The 24593-nt window shown below is 35.8% G+C and overlaps 1 protein-coding gene across 6 annotated transcripts in view; it reads left to right on the forward strand.

Moving 5' to 3' along the window:
- ATG7 (autophagy related 7) overlaps window positions 1–24593 on the forward strand; it is a 66745-nt gene that overhangs the window by 7662 nt on the left and 34490 nt on the right. The window contains exons 10-19 of one of the 6 annotated variants that reach the window (XM_026046073.1): window positions 628–718; window positions 1128–1272; window positions 1830–1988; window positions 4759–4953; window positions 5888–6088; window positions 6345–6460; window positions 7146–7221; window positions 10258–10338; window positions 20080–20202; window positions 20594–20783. In XM_026046073.1, the coding sequence (XP_025901858.1) occupies window positions 628–718; window positions 1128–1272; window positions 1830–1988; window positions 4759–4953; window positions 5888–6088; window positions 6345–6460; window positions 7146–7221; window positions 10258–10338; window positions 20080–20202; window positions 20594–20734 (1328 nt within the window). In that variant the 3' untranslated portion in view covers window positions 20735–20783. Of the gene's footprint in view, window positions 1–627; window positions 719–1127; window positions 1273–1829; window positions 1989–4758; window positions 4954–5887; window positions 6089–6344; window positions 6461–7145; window positions 7222–10257; window positions 10339–10443; window positions 10474–10493; window positions 10517–10859; window positions 10924–12564; window positions 12878–17605; window positions 18112–20079; window positions 20203–20593; window positions 20784–24593 lie in introns of those variants that run through there. The other 5 variants (XM_026046075.1, XM_026046074.1, XM_026046077.1 and 2 more) reach the window with 5 other exon arrangements.

Here is a 24593-nt window from a genome sequence, read left to right on the forward strand (position 1 = left end):
ATCAAGTGCCTATATAAGTACAAAAGGCTTTCAACAAATCAAATGTGGCATTGAGAAGGTGGAGATGGAATAACTGCTTGTKCTCTCCTGTTATCCATATGATGCCCTACAGTTGCTTTTGTTGGTGATGAAATCAAAGCAAAGATTAGTTTCTCATACAGCTTATSGTTAATTTATGACACTTCTCAATACAGATTGTTGATGGCAAAAAAAATTCTACAGATTCAGAGAACTTCACACAGTCAGTACTTTTGGYTTAAGTGTCTTATGTGCGGCTTCTGTGTCCCTGAGCCTTAAGGTGCTGGGAGCCAAGAGAATCCAGATTGATGATCATGAGCTAAAAGCTTGATGAGTAATGATGTCATCTCTGCTCTAGATTTCCTCAGATTCAACAAGAGGAAGCCATGTAGAAAACATCTGGTAGTAAACTCACCMAGAAGCAGTTTCAACTAGGCATAAAATACAACGGCAGCACTTACAGCACAGCTTATGCTGGAATGTTAAGAAACACAGGCTAACAGACTTCTTTTTTATTCTGCACTAGCAAAGTTAAAGCCAAGTTTCTTTTTTCCTGTTCTGCAGTATTAAGGCTCTTATTGTTTTCCTTTTTTTTTCTGTGTCAAATAGACTGCCCAAAGGCTGTTGGATGGGAGAAGAATCAGAAGGGAGGCATGGGTCCAAGGATGGTGAATCTCAGTGAATGTATGGATCCAAAAAGGTTAATTTCTTACTTTCTAAACTTTGGTAACTTTCTTGGTTACTCATGTTTCGTTATTGATTTATTTAAGCACTGCAGTCAACTTTTATTAAAATGTTTTTAAGCAGTGTTTGGCCAACACATCAGTGAAAACAGGAAGTCAAAGGAATTGGATGTTGAAAAAGTGTGTGTGTGTGTGCGCGTGTGTCTGACATGCAGGATCATGTTTGGTGTGATAGTGTTTGTCTACTTTTTTTGGCTCTGAATGACAGAAAGGTTAGAATTTGCAGGGTCTTTAGAAAACATGCTGTGCCATCCTACCAGAAAAAAGTTGCAGAAAAAGCTGTTTCAGAAATAATATAGAACTTCATGAGAAATCAATTGCTTCAAGCAGAACCAACAGGCTGTTGCTGTTTATTTCATGATATAGGTTGGCAGAATCATCGGTGGATCTTAATCTAAAATTAATGTGCTGGCGATTGGTCCCTACTCTTGATCTGGAGAAAGTCATGTCTGCTAAGTGTCTGCTGCTAGGAGCTGGTACTCTAGGTTGTAGTGTTGCAAGGACCTTGATGGTAAGTTCTAAGCTGATCATAAAAAGTAATTATTCTTTTTGATAAGATGCATTTAAGTTTTTTGAGCAGCTACCGTGTCACATATGGGCAAGTTAAATGCTTTTGTATTAATGTATAGATAATACCAACTAAAACTGTAATCAGCAAGGAAAAGGTAATATCTGTAGGTGGTAGAAATGACTTAGTTCTGCTAATAATAAAACAGTGACTAGTAAAAATGTTTAAATTGAATAAATTAGCAAGCTTATAAAATCAAATCCTCCGTGAAGCATTGGAAATACCTATATGTCAGCATATATTTCAAGGATGTTTATCATATCTCACTGAATTTAGTGCAATTGCAGAAGTTACTACTAAATAGTGTATTTCCACAAATTTGTGTCATTTTAATTCAGTGCAAATATAACTTACTGCTGTGAGCAAATTGAGAAGCTCTTTGTTGTTCTGTCTTTCTATAACTTGAAAAAAGTCATCTTGAGTTTCTGGCACTAGAGGCTCAAAAGAGCATAGCTTAAACCCATTGTCCTAATCATTGCTTCAATTACTTTGTTGTTTAGGGTTGGGGAGTCAGGAAGATTACATTTGTGGACAATGCAAAGATCTCCTACTCCAATCCTGTACGACAACCACTGTATGAATTTGAGGACTGTCTTGGTGGTGGGAAGCCTAAGGCACTTGCAGCAGCAGACAGGTTGCAGAAAATCTTCCCAGGAGTGGTAAGATCTGTATTCAAAATGTGCTTATGATTTTTTTATAGAATACAACTGTGTAAATTACTAGGTTTATTATTGTGGGCAGGGAGTGCTCCAAACAGGTGTTATATTGATCATTTTTCCCTGGTAGGGAGTACTTGGAGTAAGTTTTCTTGGGGCAATAAAAGTACCTACATGACATACGTAATTGTCTAAACTTTTTGTGGCTCGTTGGTGCTTTTTTTAGTACAGAATATTAAGATGTGTGAGGCAAATGGAGTCTGAGAACAGACTTTATCCTCCTTGATTCCGGGGGTTTATGCACAGTATTTATGTACATAGTAACCCTCCTAATGTTTAGTGTTTAAAGTAGCTCTAAAGGTTTAAAAAAAAAACTTGACAGGATGGCTATGCCTCTAGTCGTGTTGGTTGTAATAATTTTTCCTGAATATGAAAAGCTGACTCTGGAAAGTGTAATATCTCTGATATTGATAATGACCAGTGCAATGAACAAGCCTTTAGACAAAGTCCTTCTCAGAYGGTCCTAGGTTTATTTTTTGGGCCAAAGGACTGTTCCATGTTCTTGTTCTGGTTTTATCTGTGTTAATCCTACTATTATCATTATTTAGGAAATTCACTAGTTTTCAGCAGTAGTCAGTGAATATTTGAATATCAAGCCACGATCACCCAGTAAGAAGAAACTGTAAAAGTTTTACACTCAGATCTTTTTCAGGACCAAAGGAGAAAGAGAAGGTTTGGAAGTTCCTGGAGTTTCAGTGTTGCTGCACCATAATATCATTGTTGCTTGATGTGCTATTGATTTAATAACAAAGATGTCTAGTGTAATATGCATAGAGAATACTGTATCTGTACATTGCTGTATAGAGCAGCAACATGAGGCATTTATCCAGCATTTATATGAACCATGTTTTTCTTTGAAAAAATGAGAAAATGGAAGCAGGRATATTAGGAAAGGATGAGTAGTTTAAAAATAGCTTCTGTGTAAAAAAAAAACTGATTTATATTGTTGATCAAATGGTTATGTATGATTATTTTGGAAATAACAAATTTCACAAGTTTAAGGTTTATTAGAAACAGTTTAGAAAAATAAGACTTGGCAGTACTACAGATGCTTTACATTTGGATGAGGCTATGAAGTTGATAACATGGAGAGAAACTTGCAGTAATAAACAGGAAGCAATAGCATAAAGACTTTGCAAAGAAAGTGTCAGTATGCTTGGTATATAGCTAGTAAAATGAAGATCCCCATAATGTTGAGCAGCAGCATACAGAATTTTTTTTGTTGGGGATGTTTTAACTATAGACAATACTGTGATAGAATCTGTGGAGAAGAGGTATTGTGATTTACCATCACTAAATGTATATAGAAACAATGTGGTAGTACTAACAAGATTGAACAAGGCTTTCCTGGAGTTCTCCCCTATTCGAAGAGTTAATGTCATGCTAACAGTAAGTGGTGAGGTTGAAGTGGCAGCCTGGGCACATGTACTAACAATAGGTCTTTAATTGGCCTGGGTAGTCTTGGTGCTTTGGGATGGCTTGGACAGTGAATCTACTGTTAAGGAGAGATGTTTATAATTCAGCTGATTTTTGCTAAACTTAAAATAGAGCTGCCTCTGTTACTGCAGACTTGCACTGTTGCTTGTTACCACAACCTGTATTCATCAGTTTAAATGTCTCTGGGTATAAAGCTTAGTTGTCTTGGGTTTTGTGCCTGCTCATGGATTTGATAGTTGAAGAATAGCCAAAGCTAGCTTGGGGCTTTGGGAATCCAGGCAGTCCGCTAGTGCTTAGGAAGCTGAGCAGGATTGCTGGGTTCTGAAGACCTATGCAAAACTTTGATTTTGCAGTGCTATGTGATTCCCTTTATTTCATTTCCCAATGGATAATATGTTGTACAAAGTTCCTTATTTCAATAAGCTTTTTTAACTTCTGATTGCGCTCCAAGTGCTTGACTGCTGTATGTTAATTTATTTTCTTGTTTTTAGTTTTACTTCATTCATTCTAATTGGAAAAAAATAACAACCGTATTGCAAATGAAGCAAAGAATGCTTTGATAAAGAGCTTTAGTTCCTTTTAGCTTCTAAGATTGTATACGGCATATAACAGTTAACAGTATTACAACTGATTTATTACAGAACAAATCAGAAGGTAATACTCAGTAATAGCAGAGTAATACAGTACTCAGTACTGTTATCATACTCAATAATAGCAGAATTGAAAGATTTGCAACCTTTCATTACAAGTAGGTAATGGACAGTTATTTGTATAGCTGTAATCAGTTAACATTGACTATCTTATCCATTCCTTTTTCAGATAGTGAACTAGTACTTTATCACCCTTTCATATTGTATGAGGGACTGCTTTATTTATGTGAGTACAGCAGGATTAATGTGTAAAATTGGCTTGCTTGTTTTCATAGTGAGGTTACTTATCGAACTAGAAGCAGCCTGGCTATCTTACAGTCAGTAAGGCGTTCTGAGAGAAAAGGCTTGTTAGCTCAGGCACAGAACCATCTGGACATGGTTGCTCTGCTTTGCTCGTTAAAAGTAGTACACTTGTATCTAACTAGTTTGGATAAATACAGCAACTAAGAGTGCTATCTGCTCAAACTTTTAACACTGTACTTTAGTGTACAGCATTGACAGATGAAAAAATGCCATTCATCTAAGCAGTAATTGAGTTTGTACTCTACAGTTTACATTGTATAGTAAATCCCTTAAGTCACAAGTTCATCCTCTTAATGYTTTGTTTTCTGTCAATCTCCATCCAGAATTCAGAGGGATATAACATGAGCATCCCTATGCCAGGCCATCCAGTGAATTTTTCTGAAATAACGATGGCACAAGCTCAGAAGGATGTGGCTAAACTTGAACAACTTATTGATGCTCATGATGTTGTTTTCCTACTAATGGACACAAGAGAGAGTCGATGGCTTCCTGCTGTCATTGCAGCTAGCAAAAGAAAGGTGCTGTATGTTTGCATGCCTTGCTTGTAGCCTTGTCAGCTGAATTTTAGCTCTGGAACGCTATCCAGCTTGGGTGGGGAAGGGGGAAAAAAGATTCTGTGTAGTCTTTATAGGAAACTGAAATGCTGACCAGTTTGTTATGTTTCTGCAGAAACTCTGCTTTCCTGTAGCCTCACAGATTATATATGTGTCAGAATGATAATTCTGAAAAGGAAATAGAAATATGAATCATACAATGGTATGGGTTGCAAGGGGTCTCTGGAGATCATCTAGTCCAAACCTTTTGTTCTGAATGGGGCTAACATTAGAGCATGTTGCTTGATCTTGCTCAGCTGGGTCTGAGTATTTCTAAAGGTTGTTAATAGTATCTCAAAGAGGACAAAAGACACTACAATAATGATGGACAAATAAGAGATTGACTACATTAGGACTTTGGATAGAATTAGAACAAGGCTGAATATGCATACCCAGAAATTACTTGAAATACCAAGAACCAAGGTGAAACTTACCATTTTACCTTTTTTCCATATATAGCTTCAGATTACTCTAAGCCTTTGTCAAATTGAAGAGGAAGGAAGGAAAATGATGGCAATGTAATTTTAGACCATAGTTGCTATGCTCATGTGGGTATATCACTAAATATGAAGATGATGCATAATAACTGTTTTCTTGGCTGGGCATTTTCTTGTATAATCTGTTTTGTTGCTTTGTGATATGAGGTTGTATTTCAGACCACAGTGAACTGAAACTACAAAAGGAATTTGAGATGACATGGAGGCTTGTTTATGGTAGCAATTGTGGTACTATGTGGCAAAATAAATTGTCCCAATAATACTAATGTTATTTGCATTGGACAAAATTCAGATGCACATATTGTTTGCCCTGCCTCTTCTGGCTCCCTTTCAGTATGTTGTTCTGTCTTAATTTTTTGTAGTTGGTCATCAATGCTGCATTGGGATTTGACACATTTGTTGTTATGAGACATGGACTAAAGAAACCAAAACAGCAAGAATCTGGTGATTCATATTTCAGCAGTACCTCTGGTTCTTCTGATCTTGGATCATCACTCTTTTCAAATATCCCTGGCTATAAACTGGGTTGCTATTTCTGCAATGATGTTGTGGCACCAGGGGATGTGAGTAGAACCTTATGTGCAACCATTTGGTGAATATATCTCTCCTGCTATGACTTGATTTTTTATTGTTTGTGGATATCATTTCATAAAAAATTCTTTTAGATTGTACGTGGCATTAAAAAAAGCTTGTCTCAAATCAAATGACTTGCAGATAAATAGAAGTGTTTTGTGTAGTGGTAGACAGACCTAGTGTGTAGCTAGCTAGTTATTTCTGAGTTATTTGTTCCTTTTTATTAGAATTGTCTGTCTCTTGTAGTCCACCAGGGATCGGACACTGGACCAGCAGTGTACAGTCAGTCGACCTGGATTAGCCATGATAGCTGGGGCTCTTGCAGTGGAATTAATGGTTTCTGTTATGCAGCATCCAGAAGGGTGAGTCCTGAGGTTTTGAAGAAATAAGATAAGAGAGACTTTAAGTAATCTTGGGAGAAACAGTAGGAATTGCACCTGAAATGTGACTTCTAAGATTTAATATTGTATTCATGTAATATATAGGTCCTTTCTACTATGTTGCTATAAYTTGCAGTGTCTAAGAACTGAAAGATGAAATATTAAATTTTAGTGTTAGAGTGAATTTTCCCTCACCTTGAGCTTAAAAGTAGAAAGTATTAGAAATATTTTGCAAGAAATTTTCTTGTTAATGGTTCTTGGCTGTTCTTTTTTTTTTGAAAAGTGGAGTGTAATGAGTTATTCTAAGTCCTTTTGTGACATGAAGGACTTGRGGATAAGTCATATTGCAAAATCCTAACTTAAAGTTAGTGGGTTTGATACAGAAGTTATATGAAATGCTCCAACTTGCAATTTACACTTTTCTGACTTTGTATTCTGTGAAAGTGTTACAAATTAGACATGAGTGAACTATGAGTCTGTAAGATTTTTAATTCTGAAAAAGGATTCTTGTATCTCCATACTGAATCTTAGTGACTGAGAAACAGACTGTCTGGACAAATTGCTTTCCAGGTTCTAAACTCTAAGCTCTAGTGAAATATCTCGAAGCTTAGCTGGAAATTTTGACTAGTATATTGTCTTCTGATTTTTTTTGTTGGATTTTTGGCAGTGGTTATGCTGTGGCGAGCAGTAGTGATGATAGAATGAATGAACCACCTACTTCACTTGGACTTGTCCCTCATCAGGTAGGTAATCTGTGAGGAAATGTTCTTGGCTATTCACCAAGCTACTGGAGACTAAGATCAAGTCAATATCACATACTTGGCATACTTAATCACACTATATGCTGGTACCATTTCACCAAGGACTACACTGCATGTTTATTAGACTGTAATACAGAAAGAGATAGTGGTATTGGCAATGTCTCTCCAGCACTGTCTACTTACCAGAAATTCTTTTGAAGAGAGGGAGCTTCTAGCAGGCAGCATATAAATACAGCAGCTTCTCCCTCTCCTTGCAAGGAGGTAGCATTCAGGGAGTGATAAAGGTAAATGTCTGAAAGTTACTTACTGTATTATTTCTTGGGAGAAAACATTCAAACCCAGTCAAGTGATGATTATCATAGTTCTCCAAAGTATTTCTTTGTTATGCTATAGAACAGTCATTGTCTTCTACTCAACACAAACTTCAGTTAAAAATATATACTTGCCATTCTACAGATTGCATAATTTCCTCTGAACATACACTGAACACGCATGCTCTTTTAATGCTGCTCTTATCAGTTAATACAGCAACAATATTTTAAATCCATGAGATGCTGTAAATTACAACTACGGTGTTAGGAAAAAGGTATGTTTTTTCTTTCTCATCTGATTTTGAATTTCCTTCTTGGAAGGAGGAGACTAATTTAGTGCAGTAAATCAGGGATGAGGTAAATCAGGAGTGTGGTAGCACTAAGCTAGAGAACAGCCTGAAAGCGAGAGAAGGATATGTGAGATTTTGCCCTCTCTTTACTTAACTTTTTCAAGTAGAGACTTTACTCGGGTCCACTGTCTGCTGTTTTTTTGGTCGTTCTCTTGAGGTAGTTGTCTTTATTCTGAATAGCTGTTTACATAGTGCTACACTAGAAATAACTTGTGAAGTATGTAGAGAACCTGCTTGCTAAAAGGCTGATAAGCACTTAGCTGTAATTGCACATCATGATATTCAGAATATGGAAGAGCATGTACAGTGCCTTATCTGGAGTTTGTGAAGAAAATAAGGCCCAAATTAAAGCATAAAGCCGGAACATAAGACAGTACATGAAGACAGATAAAAGAAGCATTTATGCAGATGGATTATAAACTAAGTAGGACTTAAACAGGAGTTGTGAAGGGAACAGCAAACTGGCCAGAGATTTGAGGTATGTCTTAACCCTTTTATTTATAATGTATCTGTCAAAGACTAAAAAGTTTGTCAATTTGGCAAAACATTTTGTTACAGTGTAAAGTAGAATGAGATCTTGCTGTCTGATAAGTTCAAGGTACCAGGTTGGGCAGAACAGAAATAAGTTTTCTTTTCCTGCCTTTACTTGTGTTTTTTCCCCCAGAGTGAAACACTGTTGCTTTCAGGCTTGATTTCAGTAGTCTCAGTGATTCTCTGAGCTGTGACAAAATCTGCACAGTCTGTTTTAGTCTGTAGGAAGGTTCCTTTTCTTCAGGCTTGGTGAAGTGCTTTTTCCTGTAGTATTTTTTTACTAGTCTGTCCTGTCCCAGTGTGGAAGCTTCTCTCACTTTAATATGCTCATTCCCCTGCCTCACAGGAGGGAAGCTCTTGCTGCAGGGAGGTGAGCCTGATCCAGCCTTTGTCCTCTTAAAAGGACCGTAGTATAAATATAGCTCAATTAAAAACTCAGTAATAAATTATTGAGCTTAAATTTAAGCTCAATGAAAATTGAGCTTAAAATTAAAGGAGATGAGATCTCTTATGTAAGACAATAGTTTTGACCATAGTTATAGTATAGTATTCTGGCATACAGACTCAATAGTGTCTTGTTCATCTCACTTGCATATTGACTGAACTTGGAAAACAGATTTTCTACCACTATTAATTAGTAGTTGTCTTTGCCTTCTTATCTAGTTACACTTTATATTTATCTATGTTACGGTGAATACACACTTTTTGATGCTCTGTATCAAAGCCATTATTAAAACTGCAGGATTGTGAGAGACTAGAAGGGATGAGGTAGCTTCAATAGGCTAAGCCAAACTTGATTTCTGTGTAGTAGCCTTGAATTTTTCCATTGACTAGAGAAATGGATAAGATGATGAATGAGTAATTTTGATCATTCATAAAGATTTTTCTTTAGTCTTAGGTCTTGCAACATATCCTAGGCTACTAGACTTGAAATACATGACTCAGTTGTGTGTTTTTAATATGGTATGGATTCCATTGAGGCATTTATGGTCTGTCCCTGCTTGATCCTTATAGGAGTGTACAGTTAAGAAAAGAGGCACTCTTGTGTCTTGACTGCTCATGTTTAGCTGCATTTTTGCATCTATGTATGGTATAGTGTTTCTGTTAAAATGCAGTTGTATTAGTATCATTTATGCAGCTGTTGGCTTCCAAGACTTATGCTGTTTGTACTATGTTAAAACTGTGTAGTGCAGGAAATGTTTTCAGTCATAGACTTCAGTACTAACTTAGACATTACTATTTGTATTGCAGTACTGTTCAAGGTCTGTTCTTAGTGAGGTTTCTTTATTGTGGTAAACTCTGTAAACCAGAGAATAAAAAAGATGAATCAATACTTCAAAGAGGGCATAGTCTAAATAATCAAGCCCTGCTCCAAAGTGTTTGCAGAACTATTCCTCTTAGTCAAAGCAATGGTCTGGAATTTTAAAATTTTGCATCAGTAGTATATTGAGTGGTGTAGAGACCCATAGTAGTTAATTTTTCAGGTTATCTGTAATAGGAGTGGGAAACCATGTTAACTGTTTATACTGTTAGCTTTTTTAGCTTAATTGTGCAATAAAAACTTAAACTCCAGATGGTGCTGTGCCTGTGCTGAACAGTGCTGCTTTTAGTATTGCTGTTATTTATATATAGAAAAACAGATTTCTCTTGCATAAACTTAGTACAAAATAACACCTGTAAATCTAGTGTAGCTGCTAAATTAGTACAGTGTTTTGCTAGCTGTAGCTTTTAATCTTTTTAATTGAATGGATATTTTTCAGTTACMTAGAATCTTGAAAGTAATTTTTTTTTGTATTTACAAAGTAATTTTGTGTTTTCCTTTTCAGATACGTGGTTTTTTATCAAGATTTGATAATGTTCTTCCAGTCAGCCTAGCATTTGATAAGTGCACAGCGTGTTCACCTAAAGTAAGTCCATATGTCTTTGTACTTGATTTCAGAATGGTCCTGCTGTAGGCCATTTTTGGGGATGCCAAGGACTTTTTTTATGGATGCTTTCTCCCATTTCCTTAGGGTCCAGAATTTGTCTGATTCAGTCCTGTGTTTTTTGTATTTCTTTGCAGAGTATATGTGTGCTATCCTTCAGGTAATATTTTTCTTGAAGCTAAAGAAACCAAGCACAGGTTAGGGTGAACATGCTACTGAAAAAACAAAGTACTAACAAATACATTTAGCTTTATAGCTTTATAGTAGTATTAGCATTGCTTTAGCTGTTTAAGAAGTGAATTCTGATAAATGTTTTGTTAGCAGCTTTAAACGGAATTGCTTTACAAATATATGAAGCTGTCCTGATTTCTGTTTCACAGTACAAAATAGGATGTAATAATTGTCTTGGAGGGGAGAAAAAGCTTCTATTAAGCTTCTTTTTTSAAAATACTTGCTTTCTCATGTTAGTGTTGACAGTCCTAAGTCACCTCATGTATTTACAGTTGTTGCTGGGATTTGAGCTGCGTCTTGCCAGAACGCTAGGTCAGCCCACTAATGTGTCTGTGTGAGGCCTCTTCTGCGCTCTTAAATTGGCTTGCTGTGCTGTGGCCTTGAAAAGTTTTTCTGGCAAGTTTTCCATGGTCAAATARTATGAGTTCAAGAAGTTTTGACTGGGATATCTCAATATATGAAGATTTTGAGGTTTGACTCAATTTGGCCTGCTGGAGTGGGTCATTAATACAGTAAAGTTTTAGGTACCTAGGGACTCATTGCAAGGATTTTTCTTGATGCTTTTTCACAGCACTTAGCCTTTTGTTTTCCAAAAGTTACCCAAAACTCTTAAGGGACTTCTTTTTTTTTAAATTGGACATCTTGCAAAAGCCCTTGTGTTATAGTATTTCTGTTATTTCACTAGGCTGTTTGGGTACATTTTACATGACATCATGTCCGTTTTGTGCTTGAGTTGAAACACTAAACTACTATTAATTTTAGCAGCATGTGTCTATACTCTTGAATAGCTGTAAGCTCAGTGGCAGTTAAAGCATTTTCTCATCTTTTTCAGAGGTAAGGCTTATATTAACTGAAGTGTTCTGATTCAAGGTAAAAATCAATCTATATAAAGGAAAACTTGATTATTCATATCATATCTCTTTGMAACCAGAGAAATTAAATGATTAGAATCATTATTTATCTCTCTGATCYGGGAGATGTTGATGTATAAAAACATAACATACCCTGATAGATAAATGCAGATACCAATTTTTTGTTATCAAGTCATTTCCTCTTTGTGGTCATTAAGAGCCCTGTTTTACACAGTGTTCATGATTTAATAAGAACTGACTTGAATTTTAGCAGCTGTGCTATTCCCAGCGAGATCACTTTTCATGTGGTTATGTATTAAGTTACTTTTGTGCTGAAATGGTTACTTAATTGGTGCATGTATTTCCTTACAGTAGAAACACTGCATTTGTTTAGTTGGCTAACATTCTGTTTATTAGTGTTAAGAGTGTCACTCTGTATTATTTGAAATCTGATGCTAGTACTTTGAGATGACAAATCCAATTACCCTTCAGTTGTTCTCTACGTTGGATAAAGATTTTTCAAGCAAGAATTCAGTATAATTTCTCCATGATTTATGTTAGATTTGCTCTAGAGCTGAACTTCTAGCACAGAAGAGGTGCTAATGTTCTTAGTAATTGTAATTTGTTTTTACCTTATTTTCACTTTTTAGCATGCCTACTGAAAGGAATTTGTTACGAGGGTTTCCTTTCATTTCAAGGAATTTACAATGGAATGTTGCTGTATGGCTGCATGGGTTAGAAAGCTGCTAACAGTCTGCCCATGTAGAGATGCGATTCCATGTCTTTTTGACTCRGTCATGACTTCAGTTTTCTGTTTTTTGAGGCAGAAGAATCCAGACATCTAAGCAGCCAGCTATTCCTTACCCAGAACTGTCCTAAACAAGCTGCATGCCAGAGAGGCTTCCCACAGGCAGTTGTTCAGGAATTTTGGGATGGTCACAGCAGGAAACCAATCTATTCTTATTCTGGGCCAGATTTCCCTTGTATGACTTCCTTTTCTGTCTTTGACTGGGTTCTAAAGAAGCATATGTYAGAAAGGAAAGTATCTCTTCAAAACTGTTTGTGTTACTAGTTTAGTAATACTTCTGAGGAACACTTGTGCATGTGCACCTCCATTTCCATGCAGGGCTTCATCTTTGTGATACTGTGATGAGGAAGTCCAGTGTTATACTTATGTATAACTAAAAGTCTTAATGAAATTCTCCACAAAGGCATGTATACCTCTCCACTTCTCCAAAATTTGGGTTTACATTTGTGTTTTGGAAAGGTGTCTTTCTGTGAAGACATACTTTCTCTCCAGAAATTGTTTTAATATATGATTGTTTCTACAATTATGCTGTAAGTATCTCTACTAATACTTAAATTTCTTCACAACTTGGTATTCAACATGCTGAAAAATTGAGTTGTATTGAGTGAGTTTTTAAATGACTGAATATTATTACTAATTTTACCCTTAATTTTCAGTCATGCTGCTTTTTCCATGAAGGAGCGGACAACTTTGTTAATGTTTCTGTTTAGAACCTAGATATCTAGCTAGGTAACTGGCTAGTAACATCAATTACAGATGTTCTCCTTTAACATACCAGGAATACATTAAACATTCCTGCTAAATTTTGAGTGCTTGTGTTGCATAAAATATTTATGACTCAGTTTTGAAATCTGTTAACATGCAGGCATAACAATGCAGTTCTTGTTCTCATCTGTGAACTCCATTGCATGCATTTTTACTTTTCATGGCTCAGATTTATGATTCTAACATGCACTATTCAGCAACTTACTGTTTTTTCCTTTCCAAATATTACCAGTTGAGAATTCAGAAGTGCACTGAATTCGGCTGCATTCAGAAGTGGCTTTTATCTTAGCTTTCTACTGGTAATAATGTATCATAAGACCAGCAAGACTGTTTAATCTGTTTCTCAATTTAAGTATTGTGTTCATGTTAAATAGAAATGTGCAAGTCATGAGGAAAAAAAAKATAGGGTCTTTTTTGTATTTAAAAAAAGTTGTGCTTGCAAAAATGGTAGAGCAATGTTTTTCATTAAAGAACAACCAATGAGAAAATGTAAAAATATTTAAATATTTTTATAGCTTTCTTGTAACATTGTCTCTGTAATTGAGCCTTTTATAAATTTCACTATTTCCAAATTTACCTATGCAGACATTTGACATTTCCCTGTACAGAGTAGCCTTTGTGTTTGTAGGGCAAGATTTTGATTCACATCTAAAGAATGGATCATAAATATACCTATGCATATATTGAGCAGACTGAGTTGTTTAATGTGTTAAGGTAGCATACATTGTTTTTAAGTGATTTATGCAAATTTATTATGTTTTTTCCCCTTAAAGACAAAGTCCTTATAACTGGCAAGAGCAGCAGGCAGGATTTTTACCTCTAACTTTCAAAATTCCAGGGTATGTTGTTCACCCTGTGTATAACTTTTAAAAACAATGGGAGAAGCAGAAATATTAGTGGTGGTGAGGATGGTTTTACTGTTGTCTGAAAGGTGCGCATCCTTGAGAATGCCTGGTCTTACAATTGAAATATTGACTTTTTTATAATAAAGCCAGACATTAACAAAATAAAATGTTTTGTCCCAAGTAAAAGGGTGCTAACAAGATGAATCTAAGGCATTCTGAGGATGCTGCTTTCAACACACACATGTGCATGCGTGTGTGTGCACACACACAAGACCAGTTGTAATGTGAGCATTGTTGGTGTGTTATTCCCAACTTTTCCAAATAACTTGGACTTGAATGTTTGCAAATCTGTAAGACATCATTATTCCATTATGTTGTTAGAATTTTCAGATTCATGTACTATCTATGCTGACTGAAGGTATTTTGATATATTCTGAGACTAAACCAGCCGTTTAATTTTTTCATGTGGTCAGGACTTGTTAGTTTGATAGGCTGTGGACAAAGATGTATACTGAGAACTTTTGAGTTAAGGACAAATATAGCATAGGCTTTCAGAGACTAGCAGCTGTATCTGCAGTTATGTGCTGCATCTTTCCTAAGCAAAAGCATATTTGTCCTTTTTGCTATGCTAAGATAACTCATTTTATTCTAGGCAATCTGTTTCTCTTTAGTACAGAAGTCTCTCTTTCTAGATGGCAGATGGATCCCTGATATCTAACAAAATTTAAATACAGCTTGACATAGGAAAACCTATTCAAGTAATGAAGCAAAAAAAAATCTTCCAAAATGAGCATTGTTTAGGGTATTTCCTTTGTCTTAGGGAAAAGATAGCAAATGCTTCTTGCAAAGCAAACTTAGGAACTGCTTTTCACTATTTTGTTTTTGCAATGGAAGTTTGGAACTCCATTAATCAAATGTTTGCAAAGCTTCCTTGAAATTAAGAGGAGGAAGCTCAGCATAAAGTAGCTTCCCTTTATTAGATCAGTGTTGTGTTTGGGGAAGCATCATAGTCTCCTAGCTTCAGAGATCGAGGGAAAATGGATACTGTCTCTGGACTGTTCAATAAATGCGAAGAGTGAGAATTGTTACAGATTTTCGTTCCTGTGTGTAAGTAACAGAAGTTGATAACTGGTATTTGATCGTATTGATCAATACCTTAGATACTATGGGAGAAGACAACTTTTTGCAGTTGCTGCACTCTAGATAGTGACTAACATGAATATGAACTTGAGCCAAAAATGTTGTAACTGCTGATGAGCTAATCAGTACAGTGTAAATTTTGGACAGGAAACAGGATGGGGATAAATCTGTAAATATCTATCGAGTCTAAAATATGGAGCAAATGATAGATGGCTATTAGGTGACTGAAAGGTAGACCCCATGTATTACAAAAGGTCAGGACAGATGATCTAATGATTTTGTCTRCTTAAACAATTCTGTTTCTTTGTTCTTGAAAATGGAAATATTCAWATCCTTTCATTTCTACTAATGCCTCTGGACAGCATATGTCTTTAAGACCTACTTCTGCACTGTCCAGTAGAAGGGCTTTGTATTGGCTATAATCTGAAGATACCAATATGCTAAAAATCATTTGTAAGAAATAGTTTGGGGAGGAAAGAGTAGTTAAGTGTAGTAATTTTGTCTGTAGAGTTAGTCTAATGAGTCATGTCACAAAAAAGGTGTTTTGTAGATATATTTATATATGTCAGGACTGTTCCAGGAAGGTTCAGAAAGCATATGTTTGAGTGAACTTTGTGTAGGCAGGACCATCAGAGACCTGTTACATTTCTGAGAACTTGGCTTTATTGCTCTGTTTCTTCTGAAGAAGGAACTGCAAAATACTAGGTTAAAGTTCTGTCTAACCTTTAATGGTCTATTTGTCATAACTTGATACTTGGTTTTCTGTCAGCCACTATTAAAAAAATTTGTATAGGTAGTACCAACAGACAAAACAGATTGAACTCAAACCAGCAATCTAAGTGAATTTTCAACCTAGAATTGCACTTGTATTCATATAGCTTTATACTGCTTTGCTTTGATTTTAAAAACAATTATGAGAAAGTAAGGAGAAAAGTGTTTGCAGAGGATGCTTTAGTTATTAGACATTATTTAAAAACTGCACTGTTCTTGCCTTTGGTTTATAACCTTCTGAGTTTTTCAGGATAGTCTTTGGCCTATGGATGCAGTGTGAGCCCATCCCAGCTTGCACCTGCAATGTGCCTTCTGAGCTTTAAGAACAAAAAAAAATTATGTGTAGGTGTACTACTGCAGATGACTCTTTGTACATGCATTRAGATAATACTGTTTAATCTCAAAAGATGAAGTGTTCTTAGCATCATCTTTGTGCTCCTGTAACAATATCAGTCCTTTTTGTTCCTCTATAGTGAGTCTGAGTTGGTCAAAAATTAGGATATTATTATCCTCAGAAAGGTTGGTTGGTTATTAGAAATCTTTCTAATACATGTGCTGTGGGATTACCTAGGAGATGATGATTTTAGAAAGCCAAATTGCTTTTCTTACCATAAAAGTTTATGTACTAATGCAATCCTGGGGGCAGGTTCTCAGTCTGAAATCTATCCAAAAAATTCAACGTGAAACATGGTATTAAAAAGGCTATATAGCACCAAGACCACATATGTTTCTTATTCCAAATGAATCTTTTACACTAAGCCTTATGTTTCATTCTCTTTCTGTGCAGTTTCATTTTTGTTTAGTAAACAGGCTAAAATAAAAGATTGCTAATAAAATGGTTTGCTCTTTATCATTTATCCAAAAGGCAAAGCTTTAATTTGTTTTTGTAGATAATATGTATCTACAGGTATAATGTTTGTCCACAGCATTCTTCATTGCATTTGAAAACCATCATGTGAAGAAGGATTTCACAGCTCAGGCTCTGTGAAAGGGAGAGTAAGTCTGTAGCGTCAGCCTGAGGGTTTTACATGTGTCCAAAAAGCATGTGGTTTTAAAATGAGGTGAATGGTCATGACAGTTGTAACATACATGGAAGAAGCTTCTGTATGAATCTCCCTGTAAGCTCTGGAAAGGGACCATCAAGTGAAGAAAAAAGATTAAAAAGTGCTTAATAAATCTTTCCCTGCCCCTCCGCCCCCAGCTTGTTGCACAGAGGAATTATATCCTGGTAATTTTTTTGCTATTTTGCTGTTTTTGTTACTTGAGAAAGTAAATTGTTCCTTAGTGACATGTCACGGTGAGTGACACATTTCTCCTCTGACCCAATCTCCACCGAAAGTTCCTGAGGAGCTTTCTAGATTTGTGATTACATAGCAACTTTGATATTAAAAGTAATAGTAATAACCCTTACCACCTCATACAGATTTGACCACAGGCAAAGCAATTATTCAGAAGCATCACACAGGGCACCAGTTATGGTGTTAGCCGGAAAGATAAGCGTTCAGAACTGAAAAAGCAAAGTAATGGCAACCCTGAGACTTGAGACTCTACTGCACATAAATAAAAAAGGAAGAATTTACTTTCCACATAGCACCATATTGAGGGATTATTAAATCTGGAAACATTTTTAGAGTTACTTTGTGGCTATTTGATGTCTAGACTGGCTTGCTTCTTGATGACCTGAAGAGTATGTGTGTATGGTCTCCTGACACAAGGTTTTCAGATGAGTTTTATTTTGCCTCATTCCTTTTCAAATATGCCCAGTATACTGAATAAATGTATACCATGCTCTATCAGAGGGTGACATGGAAAGTTAATGTTGCTTTTGTCTTCTGCAGAGGTTTTTCTTACAGTATTAACTAACTGAAGTAAGAGAAAGTCCCTGAAGGTGATGGAATGTCCCATTTCAGCTAGAGCCTCTGTAAATGAAACTTCAATTGAAAGGAGAAGACTCATCAGCATTTGAAGTCTGTCCGAGTTTGAAGTCTGTTCTTTCCCTGGGGAAAGAATTGAAATCTCAGAATCATAAAATAGTTGGATTTGGAAAGGACCTTTGAAGATCATCTAACCTAACCCCCCAGCACAAGCAGGATCACTTAAGGCAAATTGCTTAGCACCCACTCTGTCCAGGTGGGCTTTGAATATCTCCAAGTTTGCACTTTCTAGAGCCTCTCTGGGCAATGTGTTGTAGTTTTCTACCATACTCTGAGGGAAGAAGTCTTTTTGTGTGTGTGCATGTGTGCACATCCATGTAGAATGTACGTGTGTGCACATCCAGGTAGAATTTAAATTGGTGTTTGTTACCTCATACCCAATCCCTGGGCACTGCTGAGAAGAGCTGTGTCTTATTCTTTTGCAACTTGCCATCAAGACATATAGACACATTGTTAGGATCTGCTTTAAACATTTTCTCCTCCAGGCCAAAAAAAAAAAAAAAAAAAACCCAAAACACCCCTACCTCCTACAGTCTCAGCTCCTGCTTGCAGCCAGGTTGCTGCACTTCCTTAGTCAGTGTTGTGGCCTTTTGTTGAACTTGCTGCCGCCCCACGATGGAGCCTAATACTGAGCTCTGCACTCTAGGTGGTACTGAAGCTGTACTACATCACTCTTTTAAAAATAATAAAAGTGCAGTGTGTATTGTTTAATTAAAAAAAAAAAAAAGCGGGGGGCAGGGGATGGTTTCTTGCCCACCTCTCAGGCAGTTAGCTGATTACAGAAAAGTCTTTGTTCTTCTGTTTAGCCTTGAGTTGGAGGAGCTAAACCAAAATGAGAAGAATAAAATGCAGATAGTCTGCACACAAACTGTAACAAGGCACAGGTGGGGTCAATATTTCAATTTATGCATCAAGACATCATAAAACAGGTATTTCTTTAGAATGAGAAGCTTGGGGCTGTATCTCATTGTCTGGTTATAGTGCTTAGGAGACTATTCTGGTGCTTTTGCTATGTCAGGACAGTTTTAGCAAGGTAGTTTTGGGGTTCCCTGATATTTGGTAAGTGTTGAGCTTACTCTGAAGGTTTTTTCCGAGGGTGGTTATACCTTACTGTCTGTTGAGGATTTGTTTCTAGATGGTTCTGCTTGCAAATGCTGGTATAAGGAGAGATGCACTTAAGTAATGTATATCCAGATTTGAATATATGAAAATAAGTCTACAGTGTGGAGGGATAGAGGTAGAAGCAAAGCCTCAGGATCATCTGTGGAAAGAGGCATTTTCAGGCTCTGGCTTTCAGAAAAAGGATTGTTGTAAAAATTATCGGACACTTCATGAAAGAAACAGAATGTCGTATCATTGCTCCATTTTTTTTGGTTCTTTAGATCAATCTAGATTTATTTTGCGAAGATGGTGACTGAAGATGAAAATATATCTTCTGAGAAGGGCAATAAAACTTCTCACAGTAAAAGATTTAAGGCAGGCACTTAATTTTGTGGATTCTGCTCATGATCTRTCCTGTAAATCCTGCATCTTGTATGATTGGTGATCCTGGTAATCCTGTCCTCTATTTTCTGTGTCATATATGTGGCCTCAGTGTATTTCTCAAATTCTGGCATGCATTCAGTTCTCTTTCATGAATTTCTGTAAGTGAAATTGGTTCACGGACTGCCAGACTTCTTCCTTTGTCTCGCTGTCTGCTTGAACAAAACTTGAAAAATCTTTGATATTTATCCTTCCTTTTCTCCATCTCCATCATAGTAGGTTGAAATCATCCTGCAGAATAGTCATGTAAGCTAGAGCTGCATTGATAAAAATTCTGCAGGGTTGAAGAGAAGAGGGTTCAAGACATAGGCTAAAGACTTGCTCAAAATTCTTTGAGGTCTTTATAAGATTTTTTAAGTAAAAGGTAGGTTGTTCAAATGAGAGTGGATGAATACACTGAGGGCTTTAAGATTTAACAGTACAAGAAATATGAATCTCTAGAGGCTGCGAGGATGTCACACTTGGCCCGTTGGTTGAGAAATTCCTTRGTCTGTCCTTTACCTTAACTGATGCCCTGAAAAAAAGTCTTCAGCTATGTATCTCATAAATCCTGTTTTTATTGACTTTGCAACTGTTTTTCTTCTTGTCTTATTTTCTGTGTTGTTATAAGCTTAAAAAAATGTTTAAAACAGGAATTCCCTCTTGCTTCTACCTTCTTTCTTTGGACATGGAGGTAGGAAAAGTGATTCTTTCTCCTGTGATTTTTTTTCACATTTAAAATATGCAGTAATTCTCTGAGTGTTCAGAAAGATTATGCTTTTATTTTACAAGATAAATACAGTGAAGAATCACATGATAACTTATTTCAAGTTCTTATCTCTTTGTTTATTTGACAGGTCCTTGACCAGTATGAACGAGAAGGGTTTAATTTCCTAGCTAAAGTTTTTAATTCCTCACATTCCTTCTTAGAAGATTTGACAGGTCTAACTTTATTACATCAAGAGACACAGGCTGCTGAGGTAAGAAAATAAACTTTGGTTACTAAAGACTAAGCACGTGGTAGATAACAATCTCTTGATTTTATGTTCAGTTTTATAACTATGAGTATAAATTAATCACTGACAGAATTGAGCTGTGGTGTTTGATTTACAGAGTAATTTCCATGAGCCACTGAAATATTTCATATGATGAGATAAGAGGTTCTTCTACTGTTATTGAATAAGAGATGTTACTGAAAGTTAGAGAAATTTCTCTTTTACAAGTTGATGATGCACAACGTTTTATGCATGTTGACTTTTTTCTTTCTAATTGTCACATTTTGTGAAATTACAGAAAAATTGTAAATGACAGTAGTTGCTGCAGGGTTCTGAATTTATATTGAATAAAGTTCTTGTCTGTTATCACTTACAGTGTGTTTCACCATACCGGTGTGTTTCACCAGGAGCTGTTACATGCAGTTTCTGCAAGCAGTACTGGGCAAGCTTAAACTGCTGTATTCACATACTGCTAATAGGTGACAGCACAGAGTCCTGTATGGGCTTGCAACTGTAATATGTATATCTGAGTTTTCAAATATTTCTTTTAAAGGAAAAACAACCTCCTACTTTCAAAATCTGATATAAGGAAAAAAATCATTTTAAGTTCATCTAATGTATAGTTATGATACTGTTTGATGGAATAATACTAATGTTTATTGATCTTCTGACAGAAATCCTAACACAGAATAAACTAGTGGAATGTTTTGTCCTTATAGGAAATACACTGACTAAAGAATTGTGCTGTTGAGTCTGTCCCTTCTAAAATGAAACAGGTTTCTGTCCTATTTTTGTGTGTTAATGATTTGTAGTCCTTACCCACTGTGTACATGTTTATATTGTGCTACATCTACCTGTAACTTAGTTTTGCACTGTGGTGTAGTAGTAGTTTCGTGTAGATATTTSCAGAGCTGGCTTTAAGAAGTGATTAATCAGTTATTGTAGCCTGCATAAATGGCTCCGCYGTTTTTTCAGCTGGAAATGGCTCAACAGTTTTGCTAACAATGTATGTGGGATAATGATTACTTGGCTTTCTGCTTCATGTTTCAGTATTTTAAAACAGTTGGAGTAGATGCTTGAGATACTAAACTGTAAAATTACCTGATGCATTCTTAAATCAGCCTGGTAATACCTAAAAAAGTTTTGTATTTATGAAAGCAATCCAACAAAGCAAAGCAAAYACCCTTTACCAGCAGCTACTCATCAGCAAAAAGAGTAATTGGAGTCCAATTGTGATAACTAAAAGATTTTTAGGCTGCTCAGACCTCTATAGTTTGGTAATAATAGTATTTAATTTGCAAATATTAATTCATGATTTTCTTCTGTTTAGTTGTAAAGTTCTGCGATTTTAATGTCTCATACAGTTTACTGCAACTTGTTATGGTGCAAAGCTTAACGAAGTATGGACTTACTGTGCTTTAGAAGTGCCAGCAGAAGGATACATTCAACAGTTGGGTTTATGAGGTGAAAACATTGCTCACAGAAATAGAAGTTCTGTGTATAAAATTATAATATAATTTTGTGGGTTTTTTCATTAGATTTAAGAAACAATCTAATAGAATGTTGTTTCCTCAAAATGGAGAATATTTTCACGCTTTCATTGAAAATATATAATGATATTATTTTATTTGACACTTTTAGTGCTTTTAGATATGCGAGAAGAATTAGGTTAGTATGTAGGCTATCACAGAAATAGAAAGTTGTAAACTGAGAGTTAAATCCAGTTAAAATATTTTCTTCGATGAGAAACTCTTTTTTCTTTTTTTAAAGTTAAAAAAAAATTTAAAAAAAAAAAAGAAAAAAGAAAAAAAGTGGGGGTGAGGAAGTGCATTGTCTGGGTGATTCAGACTTAGCCAAGATAGTAATTTTTCATGTGTGTATTTGATTTTTTGGTGGAGTTGCTCATTACTGGCTTCAATTTTTATTAAGTTTATTTTTATTAAACCCAATACTTTCATAGGTAATGTAATAATGATTCCCTAATTATGTAACAAGAGTGAATCATAACATAGATATACTTCATGATTAAATTTCATACTAATTGCAGGAGTTTGGGGCAGTTGAACACTTGTTTAATGTGAGATATATGTTAGGAAATTAGAAGTCTTTTATATGACTTTATTACTTTGAGAATTTACTCAGGAAAGTATATAGTAAAGTCAGCAAGTGTTTTTGTTGTCTCAAAATGATAGTAAACTTGAAATGACAGTAAACATCTGTTTCTGCCACATCTGGCCTTAATTTAGGTATTGTGGCTCTTTTTAAATATGTACATATGTAAATATGATGTACAACTTCATCGATAGACTTCGATGACACACAGGGCTTTGAAAGCTGATAGAAGCTGTTAAATAAACCCTCATCAGCACTTGGACCCTGTTTCCGCTGGACACAGTTCACTTTGGGAGCTGCCCAAGCTCACTTAAAAGTACATTTCTGTTTTCCCGGATCACTTTATGTCCTTACTCCTGACTTGAACTTGTTAACTTGACACGTATTCAACGTGCATTTAGGTTTAAAAGGTTTTTTTAAAATTTTTTTTTTTTTTAAAAAAAAGCCTATGAATCTCTTGACTTATTCCTCAAAATCAAGAGGCACTGATTTAGAGAGAGAACGGTAACCAGCTGAACCACTTCCAATTCRGAGCCTGGCTGGGCTGCCCTGTGATGCTCTCATAGCATAGAGCATCTCTGAAACCTGCTCTTCAGCATGTCTCATACTCTAGGCTTAGCCCTGCAAAGTGCAGTTTTTTCTGCTCGTGTGGAAAGCTCCTGGAGTTCACTGACATTGATAAATGATTCTCTGTGACATGTACAGTTGAATTTTTATACAAGCTGTTGTAGCTACCCCTAGTTTGCTGCAGTAGAGAAATTTAATTTTTCTTTTTTCTTAATGGTTCTCAGCTCTAAACTGTAAATACACTTTGTTAAGATGTGAGTTCCTGTTCAGATCTTTAGGGAGCTTTATATTGTATGCCATGCTTCCCAACTTCATAAGGGTGAAAGTAAGCCATTAAACGCATGTAAAAAGTAGCAACAGGTGGTAATTTATTTTTTTCATGGATTCATGCTAAAACTGTGACTTGCTAAGTAAGTGCCAAAGAGTGAGTCTAAATCTCTTATGTAAAATTTTCACACTGAATCTTAAATAGCTATAAAACGGAAAGTGATTCTATAAGCACATTCATAATCTTATTTTTTTATGTAAAGGATAAGAACTATACCACAAATGACAGCTACTGCCTCATTTTATATGATCTATACAAGAATTATCCATAGTAAATGTAACACCTTTCCAGGTTCTGTGAAACTGTTCTAGGATGCCAATTCTTCTGTAGTTAATATTTAGTCTATGTTCTTTATAATGTCTGTGTAGCTTTTGACTGTTGGCTCGTTTGGATAGTATTTTGGTATGGTTTGTTCTCCTCATAACAGTACTTACCAGTGCAGGTTAGTACTGTTCTTAATGAGGCATTCTCTACTAGTAGGAATCAAAGTATTTGTGCTTCATGATGTTTCCCATTTTATTTTTTTATTGAAATATTTTAATTATTTTCATTAAATCAGTAGCTAAACTTGTGCCCTCAGAGTATTTGAGCTGATAAAGTAACATGTGTGTATATGTCAGAGTAGGAGGGGGAAAAAAAGAGTTTGTATGCCTGAAGTAATTTCAGAAATTCCTCTGCTGGAGCTCTAGCAAAGGCAGCTAGTCACAGTGAGTAAGAAACTTAAGTTCCTGAATAAATGTTTAAAATACTGAGAGGGAGCAAGTGCATATCTGGAGGGGAAATGGGCTTCTTTTCCTCATTCTCAGGATAGTGACATTTTTTTGGCCCACCGTCTGCTCAGGTTTCCTTTCCTAGGGGGCCGAGGGCTAGGCAGCTGGTGAGAATGAGAATTGTATTTTCTAAAATACATAGCTCATTTATGCAAGGGAGGGTCTTGATAAGTACAGCTAACTTTTGGATTTGACCACGGTTTTGAACTTGGATATATTATGGACAAATGGGAACAAGGTGTGAGGGGGAAGAGGCAATTCTGGCTAGATTTTCTCAATTTTTTTTTCTTTAGAGAAAATATCTGTAGTGCAAAAATATTTTTTAAAAGGGAGAGTAAAATAATTTAGGGATAAAATCTATTCTATTTCATGGTGTATTAAATCACAATGAAGAACAAGCAGGTTGTTCAAGATGCATTCTGGTTTTGGTCACGTGAAGAATAAGAAAATTGCACAATACAGAGAAACATGCTGATAAACTTTGTTTTATAATTAGGAACATAAATTATGCGATGTGCATCTGAATATGCACAAATGAATAGCTCTCCTAAGGGATACAAACTGCATTGGTATTTTATTACTGCCAGCATCTCATTTTG

This window comes from Nothoprocta perdicaria, unplaced genomic scaffold (assembly GCF_003342845.1).
Source record: "Nothoprocta perdicaria isolate Ctin4 unplaced genomic scaffold, notPer1 scaffold_42, whole genome shotgun sequence".
Classification (NCBI taxonomy): Eukaryota; Metazoa; Chordata; class Aves; order Tinamiformes; family Tinamidae; genus Nothoprocta; species Nothoprocta perdicaria.